The sequence below is a fragment of the Geotrypetes seraphini genome, chromosome 18, assembly GCF_902459505.1.
Source record: "Geotrypetes seraphini chromosome 18, aGeoSer1.1, whole genome shotgun sequence".
NCBI lineage: Eukaryota > Metazoa > Chordata > Amphibia > Gymnophiona > Dermophiidae > Geotrypetes > Geotrypetes seraphini.
Window position 1 is genome coordinate 26734851 of NC_047101.1, and position 20050 is coordinate 26754900.

At 41.9% G+C, this 20050-nt stretch overlaps 1 protein-coding gene across 19 annotated transcripts in view; it reads right to left on the reverse strand.

The window, feature by feature from the left end:
* Positions 1-20050, reverse strand: part of RUFY1 (RUN and FYVE domain containing 1) — a 278993-nt gene that overhangs the window by 126215 nt on the left and 132728 nt on the right. For all 19 annotated transcript variants that reach the window (XR_004537446.1, XR_004537447.1, XR_004537444.1 and 16 more), the window contains one exon: positions 18321-18418. Coding sequence is in view for 14 of the 19 variants with exons in the window: in XM_033926870.1 (XP_033782761.1) it covers positions 18321-18418 (98 nt within the window). In the remaining 5 variants the exon portion in view is untranslated. The remainder of the gene's footprint in view (positions 1-18320; positions 18419-20050) is intronic.

Genomic DNA, 20050 nt, shown 5'->3' on the forward strand with positions numbered 1-20050 from the left:
AGCTCCACTTGGCTCCATCTCTAAAATTGAATTATTTGGACACCAGAAAAGAGGACATGTTTGGCATACACCAAATATTGGCATTCCAGGAAAAGAACCTCATTCCAACTATGAAGCTTGGAGGTGGAAGTGTCAGGGTTTGGGGATGCTTTGCTGCAGCAGGACCTGGCCAGCTCACCATCATATATAATATATATGTATAATGTATTCAAAATTAATTTTCCTATGAACTGTTTTCCTACCTTCTTCTACTCTGTTTATAACCTAACTAATTTATTTTTCTCAAGTACTTTAGCAAGAATGTGAGCCTTTGGGACAGTCAGGGAACTCTAAGTACTCTCTCTTCATCTTAATTAATCTTACTTATTGCATTTCTTCTGTTTCTACTGTAAACCGCTTAGAACTTCACGGTACAGCGGTATATAAGAAATAAAATTATTATTATTATTATCATAGAATCCAGGGCTGTGGAGTCGGTAGATAAATGTTCCGACTCCGACTCCTCAGCTTTTTGTACTTCTGACTCCGACTCCGACTCCTCTGTATTAATATGCAAATGTATTTTATACATTCCTTGAAGGAAAGAAAGGCAACATACATGTCATTACCACAGAAACTACTGGCTGGGAAGCCAACAGTCTACTGTATTGAACAGTTTAAGCATAAGACAAACACAATGAAAACAAAGTTTTATTAATTTTTTTATTAATTAATCAAATGGCTGTAGACATAAACATCAGGAACAGGAACTTTACCAGTTCAAAGATAAAAACCACATTATTTGGTTGGGAACAAAAACAAAGCTTATCTATATGAAGCAAAATCAAACTCTGTAAAACCTAGAAATGGTTTATATTAATCTTGAAATGTAGTTATAGGCTTAGCAAATGCAAATCAATTCAATTCAATGTAGAGTTCTAAGGAAGAGAATTGCCTCTGCCAGATCCTCTTTCATAGAGGCTCTTAAGTCAGACTATTATTTTTAGGGCTGAAAATAATCTTTCAACACTGACTTGGGTGGGTGGCATTGCAGTAACTATTCTGGCCACATCACTAACTATCTCTGGATAAACAAGGATGATTTCTTCAATAGTAAGTTTTGATGAGCGATCATACTTTTCAACTTCTTTTAGTGCTTCATAAAATTCCTGTTGGAATTTTTTTTTATTTGGACATTTACTGGTTCTGTAACGCTTATGCGACGTCACTTTCCTTTAGAAACTTCCATTTTGTCTAAGAAGGAATCAAAGTCTAATTCTTCGTTTGAAGACGATGATCCTGAGTCACCACTATTGCTTAAAAGAACTTAATCCTGTAGAGGTATTTCAGGTCGTAATCCCTTCATGCGAACTGCTACATCATAGAGGGCCTTTTTCCCAATAGCAGTTTGTTCACTGTTCAACAAAAGTCGGCTCATTGGGTCGACATAAATAGCCGCTAACAAGAGCTCATTTTCCAGTAAAAGACTCTCTCTTTTCATCATTGAAGATGCAATGCCCTCAGCTATTAACCCACCATTTTTGTTCAGGCAATATAACAGGCTCTTCCATTCCAAGAGGAATTTGCCCGGGGTTAGATAGTCACATTGCAACCTCTTGGTGACATTGAAGGGGTGAGAAAGAAGGTTCTCCAGCTCTTTTGTTTGTGTCCACTGGCTTTCAGTTAATGCAAAATTTTCATTGTCCATTTCTTCTATGAAGTCTTTAAGTTCAAGCAAACGCTTTACCATTAAATAAGTGCTTCCCCAGTGAGTTGTTTGATCCAAGATGGCTCCTTTTCCTGCACGTCTTTACAAAATTGCATCTGTTTTCGGGGCCCTGGCTGCAACAGTTACTTGCCGTAATTTGCCAATTAGTGTAGCTGCATGGCGATCTTTTAATCCATCTCTTATGGCAAGTTGCAATGTATGAACAGCACATCGCATATGATGAATAGTAGAAATCTTCAATGCTTCTTCAATAAAGTTGTCTAAAAAAATGTCAGCATTCTCTTCAGTTTCTAAACTTTCTCCAATACTTGCAGAGCTGTCTTCCTCTAACTCTAATATCTGTTTGTTACCTTCTTCATTTGCGTTCATCTTCTCAATTGTGCTCAACATATTAGAAGCGTTATCTGTCACAACACATAAAATCTGTTCCTTTTTAATTTCAAAATCTTCTAGAACACCCTCCACTAACTTCTGAAGGCAATCACTGGTGTGATGTGATGTGCCTGAGTGTCCTTTAATCCGAGGGTCCGTGTTATTGTTTTGTTATTTTCAACCACAAATCTAACATTAATAGCGAAATAATTGACTCTGTGACGTGTGCATGCATCCATTTTAAGGAAGACAAAACGTCCTTTCAGAACTTTCTGTAGTTCTTCCTTTTTATATTTTGCCTCCTCAATTATAAGTTTCCTTATACTTTCTCTTTCCAGAGAAACACAAAGTTTTTCTGCCATTTCTCCATTTAGGCTTAAAAAGGCTGTCTGTGAAAAGAAGGATAGTGGTACACTATTCTTTACTACCATTTCAATAATGTGTTGTTTGAATTTTTCTGGTGTCATCCTTATGGTAACTTTGTCAGATATAAAGAATTTTCTTATTTGCGATTGTTCTCCAGTAGATGTCTGAACGTTTTTTGTCACAGAAGTAGATGCAATGTTTTCATTGCTATCTTTCTCATTCAAGGCTTCTAACACTTTGGGATGAAAACGCTGTAAGTGTCTTTTTAAATTTGATGCTCTTGTAGGTGCATTTTTATCAGGCCCACCGAAACTGCTAATTTTTGCATCACATTGTTTTTCACCATCATAATCTTTTCTAATACATTGGCACACATAATGTTTTCCATCACTTGATAATGCAAAGTGCTCATAAACAGTAGACTTTGTCGTGTTTGTTGTTCGCAGTCTTTTTGCCATTGTTTAGGATGCTTTTTTTCCCTAAAATATAAAAAAACATTGTAACATTCCGCATGTCATTAAATGTTTTTGGCACAATGTTTTAAGTCATTCCAAAGAGAATATTTTGTTCTACCGGAATCTATGTTTTGTTTTTTTTAAATAAATTTCTGTTAATTTTCAGATCGTTAAAATGGAATGTCAAGTTGAGAGAAATGAGCATTTTCGACACCACCTTCTTTTTGCTTTTAATCAAGGTTCTAAGGCCGCAGAAGCTGCTCGCAACATTTGTGCTGTGTATATAGTGGGTGCTATAGCTGAAAGAATCGCTCGTGATTGGTATGCCAAGTTCAAAAATGGAAATTTTGACCTCAAAGACGCACCTCGTTCTGGCCGTCTAGTTGAGTTCGATGAAGAGCGATTAAACCAACTTTTGCACGAAAATCTGCGTCAAACGACAAGGGAACTGGCAGAGAAAATGGAATGCTCTCACACTGCTATAGAGAAGAATCTTCACTCGATGGGAAAGGTTCAGAAGTGTGGAGCATGAGTTCCACATGCTTTAAGTGACGACAACAAAAATCAAGGAGCCACAATCTCCGCTGGTTTGCTTGCTCATCACCGTTCAACTCATGGACACAAGGAACGATTTATTTACCGAATCGTTACTGGCGACAAAAAATGGTGCCTGTACATCAATATGAAGCAGCGTAAGGAATGGCTTAGCCCCGGTAAACAAACGACCCCGCGCGTGAAACAAGATCTTCATCCGCGTAAAAAGATGTTGTGCATATGGTGGGAGAGCTTGGTTGGATGAATTTTTCGAGTCTACACCAGGTGATTTCTACCAACGAGGTATTGAAAACCTTGTTGAAAATTGGAAATAAGTTGTAAACAACAACAAGGGAGAATACATTTATAAGTATTGGTGCTCCGAATTGTGCGTTCTGTGCCATATAGTGAAGCACGTGTTCGTTTTGCGGTTACATGAGGCACTGCATGCATTGGTCTTTATTCTTACAGTAGAGAAGTCATTAATTATAACTTTTTGTGAATTGGGACATTTAAACTTGCTTTTTTTTAATTCCAATCTAAATTTAGTCGGAATCGGAGTCGGTGCATTGTTTGGCAACTCCGACTCCAACTCCAGGTACCCGAAATTTCTTCCGACTCCACAGCACTGATAGAATCCACCATGAATTCTACCGTGTATCAGTAGGTGCTTGAGGAACATGTGAGACCATCTGTAAGAAAATTTAAGGTGAAGCGGAAGCGGAACTGGACCCTGCAACACAACAATGACCCAAAACATACCAGTCAATCCACCAAGGACTGGCTGAAAACTAAGACCTGGATAGTCCTGGAGTGACCAAGTCAAAGTCCTGATCTTAATCCCATTGATTGTGGGGTGATTTGAAATGGGCTGTGCATGCAAGAAACCCTTCAAACATTTCACAGCTGAAACAATTATGTATTGAGGAGTGGGCCTAACTTTCCTCAGACTGATGTCAGAGACTGGTAGATGGTTACAAGACGCGTCTCACTGCAGTTATTTCAGCCAAAGGGGATAACACTAGCTATTAGAGAGTAGGATGTCCTAATTTATTCCTCAGTTAGAATACATATTTTTATGGATATCTTGTTTCATGAGTAAATCAAGGAATTATTATTGATTTCTCTAATGGATACTTTGCAATTAGGGATGGATCAGCATATGACATTCTTCCTTGTGTCACTGGATATATCGGGAGCATTCGATTCAGTAAATCTTCACAGATTGTTGTTGAGATTGTCAAACCTTGGAATGAATGATGTTTTAAAATGGTTTAATACATACCTTACCGGACGCTCTTTTCAATTGAGGAATGGATGCAAAATTTCAGGTGAATATTTAGTAAAGACCGGTGTACAATGGGGTTCGGCGCTTTCTGCGCTTTTATTTAACATTTACATGGCTGCTATAGGTCAATTATTTCAATCTTGGAAGTTGAATATCGAATATACGCAGAAATCATTTTTTTCTTTCCAATGAGTGGATGGGGTACAGATTTGGAAAAGTTATTGAGTAATTATATGAGTAAAATTTTTGAGTGAATGGTAAAGCAGGGTCTGAGATTAAATGTGGATAAAACAGAGGTAATGCTTGTAGGAAAGCCGGATTATAAGTGGCCTAAGGAACTGAAAGTAATTCATGATGTACTTCCAGTGAATGAGTGTCCTAGGTGTAAGGTTAGATTATGGCCTTACAATGAATTTACAAGTGGCTAAGACACTACAAGCACATTTTGCTCAAATACACTTTTTGCATCGAATAAAACCCATGTTGTCACCCTTTGATTTCCATACAGTTGTTCAGGTGATGGTTTTGTTGAGGCTTGATTACTGCAATGCCTTGTACCTTGGAATAACTAAGACAAGTTGCAAGGTATTGCAGGTTGCCCAAAATGCAGCAGCAAGATTGATAAAGGGAATATCGAAGGACGATCACATTTCATCTTATCTTCACCAATTACATTGATTACAAGTTGTTTTCAGAATTCAGTACAAAGCAGTAATGATCTGCCATCAATTTTTATATGCAGACTCAGTCAAAAAAACTCTGTAGGGGTGATAAACTCAACTAATTTATTCTTGATTGACTAAAAGTGCAACAACCAATCTTAAGAAAAGTCACTTCGTTGGAGTCAAAACTAAATTCAACACCATATCAATTCATTTACATGTCTAATAGAACTCTGCTCAGAGACATGAAGGCTGATTGCTCCGCCTCACCACCCAATCATCGCAGTGTTCAATGTAGTATGCTCCAGTACTCAATATAGTTCATTATTTTATCACTGGCTACTCAAGCTCTAGACTCAGGGGTGTCCAACCTGTGGCCCGAGGGCCGCATGCGGCCCCGTGAAATATTCTGTGCAGCCCCAGTCGAGGGTGATGTAGTGTTTTCCTCTGCTGCCCCCGGGTGTTTACCATCTTGCTGTCTCCCTCCTGTGTCTTGTTGCAGCGTTTGAAAGTTTGTGCAGCCCTAGAAACATTTTTTTTGGCTAATGTGGCCCAGTGAAGCCAAAAGGTTGGACACCCCTGCAAGACAATATCTCTTTTAAATAACTTGAAGGTAATGTAAAATACTGGAACTAAGCTTAAACTGTTTACTGGTTCCGACGTGCCATGTTTCGGTACTGCTTCAGGAAACCGACAAAAGATTTGAATACAATATTAAACTGGAGGGGGCGACGACGGCGGCGGCAAATTTGCAGTGAGGGAGGAGGGAGTCGAAGTGTGCATGCGCACTGTTCCCTGCTGGGGACCTACAGCTCACGGAAAACGGAACCACGCAGGTAAGAGTGCGCATGCGCGCTTAGGGTTTTATTATATTAGAGGCCTTTAATGATTCCTTATGATTGTTGCTGATTGAAGAATTTTTCTATGACTCCTTGTATATGCCTATTGGCTTTTATTTTCTAGTTGGTTTCCTGAGGATTATTTGATCATAGAAACATAGAAATAGATGGCAGATAAGGGCCACGGCCCATTTAGTCTGCCCACCCCAATGACCCTCCCTACCTATCTCTATGAATAGATCCCACATGTCTATCCCATTTGGCCTTAAAATTAGGCACGATGCTGGCCTCAATGACCTGAAGTGGAAGACTATTATTTGTTCATGTCTGTCTGATTTTATTTTTTATAGCTTTTGTGTATGTAAAATTATGTAAACCGTTTAGGTTTAAATGGTATAGAAATTTTTTAAATAAATAAATAAAAAATTTTTTCATTACCTGCAATTATATCACTTTCTTTTCCAGAGATAAAAAAAAAGATTTGACATCGATATGTGAACATTTCTTAAGAAAGAACTAAATATTTCATGGGGTGTCCTAATTTTTTCACATGACTGTAAGAACCACTGGTCCATCTAACCCGGTATCCCATCTTTGCGGAGGCCAAACCAAGTTACAAGTACCTGACAAAAACCCAAATAGTAGCAGCATTCCATGCTTCCATCCCATGTCTGTCTCAACAGCAGAATATGGACTTTTCCTCCAGGAATTTGTCCAAACCTTTTTTTTTTTAAAACCAGCTACATTAACTGCTCCACATAATAAATAATAATAATAATACACTTTATTCTTATATACTGCCCTGCCATAAATTCTGAGCACTTTACATGAAGAAGACTGTACATTCAGTGAAGTATATAAACAGTTAAAAAAAAGGAAATATATCAGATATCATAATTTTTCAGATAATTTAGTCTTCAGCACCTTTCTAAAAGCATAGTAAGATTCGGCTTGGAGAATAAGGGAACTCAACCAAGAATTAATTTTCTCTGCTTGAAAAGCAAACATCCTTTCAAGAAATTTCTTATATCAAACAGATTTTACAGACGAGTACAATAAACATGTCATTGTTTTGAGTATTCATAGTAGAATAAGAACATAAGAATAGCCTTACTGGGTCAGACCAATGGTCCATCAAGCCCAGTAGCCCGTTCTCACAGTGGCCAATCTAGGTCACTAGTACCTGACCAAAACCCAAGGTATAGCAATATTCTATGCTAACAATAACAGGGCAAGCAGTGGATTCCCCCCATGTCTTCCTCAATAACAGACTATGGATTTTTCCTCCAGGAACTTATCCAAACCAGCAACACTATCCGCTCTTACCATATCCTCTGGCAACACGTTCCAGAGTTTAACTATTCTCTGAGTGAAAAAAAATTTCCTCCAATTGGTTTTAAAAGTATTTCCCTGTAACTTCATCGAGTGTCCCCTAGTCTTTGTAATTTTTGACAGAATGAAAAATCGATCCACTTGTACTCATTCTATTCCACTCAGGATTTTGTAGACGTCAATCATATCTCCCCTTAACCTTCTCTTTTTCAAGCTGAAGAGCCCTAATCTTTTTGGTCTTTCCTCATACGAGAGGAGTTCCATCCCCTTTACCATCTTGGTCGCTCTTCTTTGAACCTTTTCTATCACCACTATATCTTTCTTGAGATAAGGAGACCAGAATTGAACGCAACATTCCAGATGAGGTCGCACCATGGAGCAATACAGGGGCATTATAACATTCTTAGTCTTGTTAACCATCCCTTTTTTAATAATTCCTAGCTGCAGCTGGAAGAGACAATGCTTGGGACCTTGCGTCTAACTGCTATATTCAACCAGTTTACCATGTTAATGCCAAAACAGAACTCTACAATCATTCTTAATTTTTCAGATTCAGATTATGCTTGGCAATCTATATTCTCATGAACGTTACAGCTGTTGTGAGCCAGGTCCTATTTCCAACAGAGCCAGATCCTTTGGGAAGACACCTGTTGGTTTTAAAAGTATTACTTTGTAACTTGATAGAGTGCTCCCTAGTCTTTGTAGATATTGATACAGTACCCATTCTACACCACTCAGGATTTTGTAGACTTCAATCATATATCCCCTCACCGTTTTCTTCTCCACCACCTCCCTCGGGAGCACATTCCACACATCAAACACCCTCTCCATAAAGAAGACTTTCCTAATATTACTCTTGAATCTACCACCCCTCAACCTCAAATTATGCCCTCTAGTTTTACCATTTTCCTTTCTCTGGAATAGATTTTGTTCTACATTAATACCTTTCAAGTATTTGAATGTCTGCATCATGTCTCCCCTGTCCCTCCTTTCTTCTAGGGTCTACATATTTAGGGCTTCCAGTCTCTTCTCATATGTCCTCTGGCACAAACCTCCTACCATTTTTGTTGCCCTCCTCTGGACCACTTCAAGTCTTTTTATGTCCTTCGCAAGATACGGTCTCCAAAATTGAACACAATACACCAAGCGGGGCATCACCATCGACCTGTACAGAGGCATCAACACCTTCTTTCTTCTAATGGTCACACCTCTCTCTATACAGCCTAGCAATCCTTCTGGCAACAGCTACTGCCTTGTCACACTGTTTCTTCACCTTTAGATCTTCAGACACTATCATCCCAAGGTCCCTCTCCCCATCCGTGCATATCAGCCTCTCACCTCTCAGCACATACGTCTCCTTCCGATTTCTAATCCCCAAATGCTCTTCTTTGCATTGAATTTTAGTTGCCAGATATTAGACCATTCTTCTAACTTTTGCAGATCCTTTTTCATGTTTTCCACTCCCTCTTCGGTGTCTACTCTGTTACAAATCTTGGTATCATCCGCGAAAAGACAAACTTTTCCTTCTAACCCTTTGGTCCATGTCGCTCACAAACATATTGAACAGGATCGGTCCCAGCACTGATCGCTGAGGGATTCCACTACTCACCATTCCCTCCTCCAAGAGAATTCCATTAACCATCACCCTCTGGCATCTGTCCATCAACCAGTTTCTAATCCAGTTCACCACTTTGGGTCCCAACTTCAGCCTGTAAAGTTTAAGAACATAAGCAATGCCTCTGCTGGGTCAGACCTGAGGTCCATCGTGCCCAGCAGTCCGCTCACGCGGCGGCCCAACAGGTCCAGGACCTGTGCAGTAATCCTCTATCTATACCCCTCTATCCCCTTTTCCAGCAGGAAATTGTCCAATCTTTTCTTGAACCCAGTACTGTACTTTGCCCTATTACGCCCTCTGGAAGCGCATTCCAGGTGTCCACAACACGTTGGGTAAAGAAGAACTTCCTAGCATTCGTTTTGAAACTGTCCCCTTTCAACTTTTCCGAATGCCCTCTTGTTCTTTTATTTTTCGAAAGTTTGAAGAATCTGTCACTCTCTACTCACTCTATGCCCTTCATGATCTTGTAAGTCTCTATCATATCCCCTCTAAGTCTCCTCTTCTCCAGGGAAAAAAGTCCCAGTTTTCCCAATCTCTCAGCGTATGAAAGGTTTTCCATACCTTTTATCAGACGTGCCGCTCTCCTCTGAACCGTCTCGAGTATCGCCATATCCTTCTTAAGGTATGGCGACCAATATTGGACCCAGTACTCCAGATGTGGACGCACCATCGCCCAATACAATAGCAGGATAACTTCTTTTGTTCTGGTTGTAATACTCTTCTTATGCCTAGCATTGTTTGCATTCTTTGTGGCTGCTGCGCACTGTGCCATTGGCTTCATTGTCATGTCCACCATTACCCCCAAGTCCCTTTCTTGGGTACTCTCATTCAATAACATCCCTCCCATCGTATAGTTGTACCTCGGGTTTCTGTTTCCCACATGTAATACTTTACATTTCTCAACGTTGAACTTCATCTGCCATCTCGTCACCCATTCCCCTAGTTTGTTCAAGTCCCTTTGCAAATCTTCGCAGTCCTCTTTAGTCCGAGCTCCACTAAATAGTTTGGTGTCATCCGCAAATTTTATTATGTCACATTTCGCCCTGTTTCTAGATCATTTATGAATATATTAAATAGCAGCGGCCTGAGCACAGAGCCCAGCAGGACCCCATTCGTGACCCTCCTCCAGTCCGAGTAGTGGCCATTCACTCCTACCCTCTGTTTCCTACCCGCCAACCAGTTTCTGATCCATCTATGTACGTCTCCTTCCACCCCATGGTTCTTCAGTTTTCGGAGTAGGCGTTCATGGGGCATCTTGTCAAAGGCTTTTTGGAAATCTAGATATATGATGTCTTTGGGGTCTCCTTTGTCCATCCATTTGTTAATTCCTTCAAAGAAGTGCAATAAGTTCGTTAGGCACGATCTCCCCTTGCAGAAACCATGTTGGTTGGTTATCAGAAGTTCGTTTCTTTTAAAATGTTCATCGATGTTTTCTGTTATCAGTGCTTCCGCCATTTTCCCCCTGAACCGAGGTCAGACTCACCGGTCTGTAGTTTCCCGGGTCACCTCTTGATCCCTTTTTAAAGATGGGCGTAACGTTGGCTATCTTCCACTCCTCCGGGATCATGCCTGTTTTCAGGGATAGATTGCAAATTTGCTGCAGTAGTTCCGCCATCTCCTCCTTTAATTCCTTCAGAACCCTTGGATGGATTCCGTCCGGACTCGGGGATTTGTCAGTTTTTAGTTTCTCTATTTGCCTGCGTACATCTTCAAGGCTCACTTCCATGGAGCAGCACCCAATTGGGGAGAGAGAGGGGAGAAGGAAGACTAGGGAAGGGAGAGGAGAGGCAAGAGATGCCAAGACCATGGGAGGGAGGGAAAGGAAAGGAGCTACAGACCATGGGGGGTGGGATAGATGTCAGCGCATATGGGGGAGGGGGAGGAGGGAGATGCTAGGGCATGGGGGAGAGAAGGGAAGGAGATAGAAATGCCAGACCATGGGGTGGAGTGGGAAGGAAGGAAGGAAAGGAGAAGAGAGAGATGCCAGAGCATAGGGGAGGGGTGAAGCTGAAATGAATCATGTACAAAGGAGAAAAAGGGCACAGGATATTCAGTTTATTTAAGGGACATAGAAAGAGGGAAGATGCCATATAGAACAGAGAAAGGGCGGACACTGGATGGAAAGGGCAGAGAGGGTGAACAGAGAATGCAAGGGGCAGAGAGAGGGTGGACAGTAGATGGAAGGGGTAGAGAGAGAGGGCAGAGGCTGGGTGGAAGGGGCAAAGAGAAGACAGCTGTTGCATGGAAGGGAGCGAGGACAAATGCTGCATAGAAAGAAGAAAACGAAGAGAAGATAATTAAAGCAGAAACGGCAAAAGGTAGAAAAAAATTTTTTTGTTGCTTTACGTTTCTATTGTAGTATTGTATTGTGTAGTATTGTGTATTGTAGTGTAGTATTGTAGTATTGTAACTGTATTAATTAAAGTTTATAAATAGGAAATTGAAATAAGGCAGTTTTTTTGGGACTAAACCCCTTTCCTCAGGTCAGGACAGGATACCATAACAGCAGGGGTGCCCAAATGGTTGATCGCGATTAACCAGTAGATCACAAAGGCAATGTGAGTCAATTGCGTTGCCTTTGCAATCTTTTTCTTCCTGCCTCCCCGAGCCAGGCCAGGCGCGTACAAGCGCCAGACTACAAGACTTCACCTCCGACGTCAATTCTGACGTCGGTGAGGTAGTGCTGGCCTGGAACTTCCTCTCCGACGTTAGAATTGACATCAGAGGTAAAGTCTTGTGAATCTGGCGCTTGTACGTGCCTGGTGTAGCTCAGGGAAGCAGCAGGGAGAAATCGGCGTGGTGGCTTAGGGGGTAGGGAAAGAATGGGGGAAATGGAAAAATCGGCGTGATGGTTTGGGGGCGACAGGGGGAGAGAGAAAGACAGGCTGGGAGAGAGAGTGAGAGAGAAAGAAAGGCAGAAATAAAGAGAGGGCAGGGGGAGAGAGAAACAGGCAGTCAGGGGGGAGAGAGAAAGAAATAGACTCAGAAAGAAAAGGGAAGTGGCAGAAAGAAAGAAATATTGGATTTACAGTCAGAAGAAGGAAGTGCAACCAGAGACTAATGAAATCACCAGACAAAAAGGTAGGAAAAATGATTTTATTTTCAATTTAGTGATTAAAATGTGTCCATTTTGAGAATTTATATCTGCTGTCTATATTTTGCACTATGGCCCATTTTTACTAAACCGCAATAGCAGTTTTTAGCGCAGGGAGCCTATGAGCATCGATAGCAGTGCAGGGCATTCAGCACATCTCCCTGTGCTAAAAACCGCTATTGTGGTTTAGTAAAAAGGAAGGGGGTATATTTGTTTATTTTTGTACAGTTGTTCCTGAGGTGACATTGCATAAAGTCATCTGCATTGACCTCTTTGAAAACTCGCGGAATATAAATGATAATTAACATTTTCTCTGCATACAGTGTGCTTTGTGTTTTTTAAAATTTTATTGTTGGTAGATCATTTTGACTTGGTTATTTTAAAAGTAGCTCGCAAGCCCAAAAAGTGTGGGCACTCCTGCTGTAGAGCCATTCTTGTATGACTGGATGAGCTATATTTATCTTTTTTTTAGTTGTTTAAATTAAATTGAACCTAATGACTTCATTAACGCCTTTCCCTTTTTTAAATCTCTATACCATTTGAAAGAGGGCAAATATCTAATTATTCCCTTCTAGCATTGGATGCTTCTTAAATTAAGTAAAAATATTCTGGCACAAGTGTCAAACCTTAGAAAAGGAAGTCATATTGAGCATTGGAAAATAATAATTAACTAATAAAAATAGTACACATTTAGGGCTCCTTTTACTAAATTGCGAAAATGGTTTTAGCGTGTGCTTAGCGCGCACAGAATTACTACACACGCTAGACGATAATACCAGCATTGAGCTGGCGTTAGTAATCCCGTGTAGCGCAGGAGTTTGCACGTGCTAAAAACGTTAGCACACCTTAGTAAAACAGGGGGTTAATTTTCCCCACCACCAAATTTCCCCATTGCACCCCACCCAGCTACTTTTTCATGCCACCCAACTGGAAAAAATTTCTGGGGAGAACACTGACTCGGTGACATTCTTTTTGATACTTCCTGTGCTCTTTCCAGTTCCCCTCAGTTTTGTCCTTTTTCCATTTCCTGAATGAATTTTTCTTATTGCCTATTGCTTCCTTCACTATTTTAGTTATCCACGCTGGGTCTTTTGTTCAACTCTTTTTGCACCCCTTTCTGAATCTGGGGATATACAGATTTTGCGCCTCGCTCACCGTGTTCTTGAGAAAAGACCAGGCATATTCTACCGTTTGCCATTTTTTGGAAGTGTTCCTAAGTTTCTTCCTTACCCTTTCCCTCATTGCTTCGTAGTTTCCTCTCCTGTCGCTATGGTTCTCTTTCCTTTCGGTATTCCTACCTCAACCTTGAACTTGATCATGTTATGATCACTGTTTCCCAACGGTCCCACTACCTCTACTTCCTTTGCAGGTTCCCCTTAACCCATTTAGGATTAGATCCAGAGTGGCATTTCCTCTCGTTGGTTTTCTAACAAGCTGCTCCATGAAACAATCTTGTATAGCCTCCAGGAATTCTGTCTCCCTAGCGCATTTTGAGCTTCAAGACTCCAGTCTATTACGGGGTAGTTGAAGTCTCCCATAATAACCGTGTTACCGCTTTTGCATTCTCGCTTCATCTCGGCTTCCATTTCTTCATCGATATCTCTGGTTTGCCCGGGTGGACGATAGTACATTCCCATCTTTATTTCAGGCCCTTTCCTTCCCGGTATTTTAACCCATAGCGATTCCAGCTTGTTGGTCGTCTCTGCTGTGTCCATTTTTGTTGATTATATGCTTTCTTTTATATATAGGGCTATTCCACCTCCTTTCTGTCCTGACCTGTCCTGTCGATAGAGCTTGTAACCCGGCAGTGCTGAATCCCATTTGTTTTCTTTATTCCACCACGTTTTAGAGACTCCAATGATGTCTATGTCCTCTGCATTGGCCATAGCTTCTAATTCTCCCATTTTGTTTCTTAGGCTCCTTGCATTAGTATATATGCAATTTAAATCCTGGTATTTTCTTGTCTTCATTTCCTTTCCTTGTGCTTTGGTCTTTAGTTTCTTCTCTTTTGTTACAATCCTTCTAACCTCCTCTTCTGGGTTAGTCGACTCATGTAATTTGTCCATTCTTTCTTCCCAGCCTTTTTTCCCCTCGGTATCTTCAAAGGATACCTTCTTCCGAATCGTCGACGCTTGGTCAACTGTCGGCTTTCCCCTTCTTCTTAGTTTAAAGCCTATTCTATTCCTCTCCCGACGTTTGCTAGAAGTCTTTTTCCCGCCATGCTCAGATGCAGTCCATCTCTCCTGTAGAGCTTGCTCTTGCCCCAGAACGTTGTCCAGTTCCTCACGAAGTTCAAGAGCCTTCTAAGAAGAACCGTGTCAAAGGTTTTGCTGAAATCTAAGTAAACTATGTCTAGCATATGCCCTTGATCCAATTCTCCGTCACCCAATCAAAGAATTCAATCAGATTTGTCTGGCACGATTTATCTTTTGTAAAACCATGGGCAAGATTCACTAAACTTTCAAACCGTGTGCAATCTGTTTCCATTTGCATGCCAGCCTACCAATTCAGTAAAGGCCTGCATGCAAATGGGGACGATCGTTAACACGTCCCCCTACCCATGGCCAGAGCGATCCTTGCTCATGCACACACCCTCACAGTAGTGACAAGAGAAGCAGCCTCCAGTCACTGCTGTCAGGGCTCAGCCCAGTACAGATCTCTCTTGCTTGCTCCCGGACTCTCCTGCTCTCTGCTGCCGTTCCCTGCAGTGCAAGCCTGTAGTTTTAAAGTGGGCCTGCACTGCGGAGAACAGCGTTAGAGAGCAGGAGAGTACAGGAGCAGGCAAGAGAGATCTGCCTGACACCCCTCCAGGCCACGATATCTCCTGCCTGCCCTGCTGCCCCCCCCTCCCCCCCGGGAGGAAAAAGCAGGAGGGATAATCTCAAAACTATTACATTTTGTTTAATGACCATTCAGTGTTATATACACTGGGAACCAAAAAAAAAACCCAACACACCAAAATGTTTTTTGTCAGTCGATTCTTATGAAATTTAGTACATTGTGTCCTGAATGAAGTTGATGTAAAATGTTGTAAATATTTCCCACTGCACCACAACACTATCTTGTGAAAATTAATTGTGAACTGAATAAAACCACATAAAAAAATGTTATGGCATATCTCGCAGAAAAATGTAAAGTCAAAAAGTAATGTTTCAACTAAGCAGATGCTCAAAGTGCGCTCTCCCTTTGCACGAAGGCAAGCCTTCAGCCTTGGCCACCACTGATCTGTGGACTTGTCAAAGATGCTCTGCTTCAGCTTAGCCCAAACAGAGAAGAGGCACTGTTTAAGGTCTTCGAAGTCAGATATTGCTATCTGCTAGACACATTCCTGTAACAGCCCCCAGATTCAGTATTCAACATTTGAGGCAAAAATTGCAATTTTGGAGAAGAAGGGAGCTTTTGAAAAAAGATCGCTAAAAATTCAAGATGGCTGCTGCTATGAAATTTTCAACAAAATCGCAATATTTTTCATACTTAAAAACGTTTTAAAAAATGTAAATTTTTTGATTTTTCAGGTGAGGAACATGGGGGAAATGCAGAAACCTTGAAAGCCCCACATTTCAGACCTCCCCTGATTCACCTCACACGCTGTGATAGCCTATACTTATTGTGACCTGTTTGTGGATCTTTGTTGCAGCCTGCCTCAGCTCTCCTACAGTAGCAGGATCAGAGAATAATTGCTTCATGCTGGGAATGCTTCTGCAAAGCTGATCTTAAGTCTGCCAGTCAGACTCTATGCCTGACTGCACCCCCCTGCAGACCGACAGACGTACACCAGGATGGGCGGAGGTGAAAGGATGCAGCCGGCATCCTGTGAGACACCACCAAGCCTCCTAAGGGTGCCTAACAGCCTATGCTTGACCCCTGCTTAACAGTAGGTGAGACAACTTCAGGGACGGCCCTGAGCTCCAAAGAAAACTAAGCAGGCTGGCTAACAGGTAAAGACTGAAGTTTGTGTGATCTCAGGCAAAGCTGAAAAAACGCTCTGAGCACAAGAATCCCGAAAAAAGGAACTAACACCGAATAAAATCACAAAATGTGGAGAGTAGAATGAACACACTCCTACAAGCATGCGTGAAGAAGAAAAACACTGTAGAAGAGCACTGAGAAAATTCCTTCTGCAGATGGAACGCAACACTACTCATTTATCTAGAACAGGGGTGCCCACACTTTTTGGGCTTGCAAGCTACTTTTAAAATGACTAAGTCAAAATGATCTACCAACAATAAAATAATTTTTAAAAACCCCACAAAGCACACTGAAAGGCAGAGAAAATGTTAATTATCATTCATATTCCGGGTTTTTTTTCAAAGAGGTCAAGGCAGATGACTCTATGCAATGTCACCTCAATAACCAAAAATAGACAAATATACCCCCTCCTTTTTTACTAAACCACATAGCGGTTTTTAGCGCAGGGAGCTGCACTGAATGCCCCACACTGCTCTCGACGCTCATAGGCTCCCTGCGCTAAAAAACGCTATTGCGGTTTAGTAAAAGGGAGGCATAATGCAAAATATAGACAGCAGATATAAATTCTCAAAACTGACACATTTTGATCACTAAATTGAAAATAAAATCATTTTTCCTACTTTTGTTGTCTGGTGATTTCATGAGTATCTGGTTACACTTTCTTCTTCTGACTTCTCACTTCACTTTGGCTGCATTAATTCTTCTGACATCTTCTGACTTCAGCCCACTCCTGCATCCAATATTTCTTCCCTTCTTTCAGCCTCCTATACGCTTTCTCTCCTCCAACTTTTTCTTTCTTTCTCCCTGCCCCCTTCTTTCTTTCTCCCTGCCTCCTGTTCTTTCTTTCTCTCTCTCTCCATGTCCACTTTATTTCTTTCTCCCTGTTCCTTCTTTCTTTCCGTTTCCCTTCTTTCTTTGTCTCCCTACCTGCCCCCTTTGTTTCTTTCTCTCTGCCCTCCCCAAGCCACTAGGTTTGCCGCCGCCACCGAGGAACAGGCCTCCAAGCCACCACCACCCCCAAGCTCTCCCTGCAGAAGCCTTGCGCTGACCAGTGTTCTGCTCCCCTTCAATTCTGATGTCGGTGAGGAAGTTCCGGGCCAGCCAGGCAGCGACTGGCTGGCCCAGAAATTCCTCTCCGATGTCAGAATTGACGTCGGGGAGAGGAATGCTGGTCAGCGCGAGGCTTCTGCAGGCCCAGAAAGAGAAAAATCCAGTCTATAAATCCTTCCATGAGAGCCGTTCCAGTCTCCTTTCAGCACGGCACTTACAAAAATGCGTAGCCACCCCCCATAGGAACCACCTCAACTTCCCATTTTCAGGCTCAAGACATCAGAGCAGCAGCAGCAGTTCTTGCATTTTTGGGCAGAGCACCTCCTGTTCCCGACCGCCTTTCTCCAGTCTGGCGGCTGTCGATTCCGTCAGGGGCAGCCGGCGCTCAGCTCTCCAGGGTCGTGACTTCCCTAGACCTCCCTCCCACCTTCTCCCGAAGGAAGTGACATCATCTCCCAGTGTATCAAAGAGTGTCTACAGGAGAAAGCGAGAGAGGGAAGACGGGTTCTGGCAGTTGGGCAAGGAAGGGCGCAGCGAGAATGGGTGTGCGTGAAGTGATGACCAGTGGGGAACCTCGGGGAGAGGAAGGCTGATCGGCCGGTCGATCGGGACAGCAACACGAGTCTATCACGGAACCCAGGATGGGCTCTGCGATCGACTCGCGTTGCCTTCCCGATCGACTGGTCGATCGCGATCGATGTATTGGGCACCCCTGATCTAGAATGTCTCACCTATTGCACTGGAAAACAGATTCATTAGCCAATGCAAGCAAAGTGATACTGGAAGAGAGCTCATAACATGTTCAGTAGAGAATGAAGAAATCTGATCCAAGTCACAATGGGTATCAGCTTCATACCTTGCTTGATCTCAGAGAAACAAATTCACATAAAGAGGGCATATTCACAATGAAATATATATATGATTAGAACAGATGTTATATCACATGCATGACATAGATTTACAAAATGTGTGTTGGGGGGCGGGAGACTGGAGGGCGGGGATGAGTTCAACCAGCACTTAGAAATGTAAATTGTACCTTTGTTCCATTTCTTTAGAAGTAGGTATCAAATAATTTGTTTTTACTTCCAAGGAAGAAATCAATTCATTTTGCAGCTGCACTGAAGTCTCTGCACTCTGTGGAAACAAAACTGATAAAAATTTATTGCACTATTTTTCAACATGTGAAAAAACTGCAAATTATAAGTAAAACAATTGTATTTACTTATCATGTAGAAGGGAATTTTCAAATGACTCTAGATGCTTAAATACAGAATGGGGTGCCAGTGACTAATTCCTTGTTTGAAAACTGCTCCAAAGTTGAATAGTTAAATATTGTTCCACAGTTGAAGAAAGTGAAGTGACTCACCTGTAGCAGGTGTTCTCCGAGAACATAAGGATTGCCGCTGCTGGGTCAGACCAGTGGTCCATCGTGTCCAGCAATCCGCTCACGCAGCAGCCCTCTGATCAAAGACCAGCACCCTAACTGAGACTAGCAGGAGAAGTATTATCACAGTTCAGTTATGTCCCTGATGGAACCTTTGGTTGGACGCTGGCCATCATACAGAACATTCCTGAAGCCTTTAGTCTTTCCACCTGAAACTCTTAGGGAAGGTGGGCGCATATGTGGTAATAAGAGGGTATATCAAAAAGTAAAGGCAAAATACATTTAATGGCTTTAATAGAAGTAACTGTGAGCAATTGAACATATCACTTCTCCACATAGTCTCCATGCAAGACAATGCATTTGTTGGATCGTTCAACTAGCTTCTGCATTCTTGCAGAAAAGAAGTTTTTCAGCTGCTCCCAAAGCCAGGTGAACAACACTTTATTTCAGCATGCTTTCTTTTGCTCTCCAGGTCGCAGTGAAGCACCCATGTCTCATGACAATTGCTGGTGACAATCCTCTCCAAAATACTCAGATCTTCTTCATAGCGTCTCAGGAACTGGGTCACAACCTCCACATGCTCTTGCTTGTGCAGATCAGTAAGCTATTTGGGAACCTATTGTACGTAGACTTTCCTGTATCCCAAGTTATCATGCATTAAGGCAAATGCAGATCCATAGCCGATATGGATAGCAAATTTACAGCCAATTGAGACACAATTATCCGTCGGTTTTCTCTAATCAAGGCATCCGCCCTGTTAATGTGCTCTTAAGTGCGCAATGTTGATGGACAGCCAGAACAATCTTCATTGGTTACACCTGTTCTTCCCAGTTTAAATCTTTTTTACCAAAATGGTTCTCTAAACTTGTAGCGGAGAAAATAAAGGCAAAAGAGCTGGCATTTATGAAATATAAAAATACCCAAGAAGAGGAGTACAGAAAGGACTACCAGGTGAAATTGAAAGAAGCCAAGAGAGAGATACGTCTGGCGAAAGCGGAAGAGCAAATGTCTAGGAATGTAAAAAAGGGAGACAACATTTTTTTTCAGATATATTAGTGAAATGAAGAAGATGAAAAATAGAATTGCAAGACAAAAAGATGATATGAAATGCCTTCATCAGATCAGACCCTAGGTCCATCCAGTCCGGCGACCCACAGACGCGGAGGCCAATCCAGGTGTTCCCTGCTGAAGACCTTGTTTATCCGTATCCCTCAATGTGTTTTGCAAGAAGGTGTGCATCCAACTTGCCCTTGAACCCCGGAATAGTGGTCTCCGTCACAACCTCCTCCGGGAGAGCATTCCAAGCGTTCACCACTCGTTGTGTGAAACAGAATTTCCTGATATTTGTCCTGGGCCTGTTGCCCCTCAGTTTCAGTCCATGA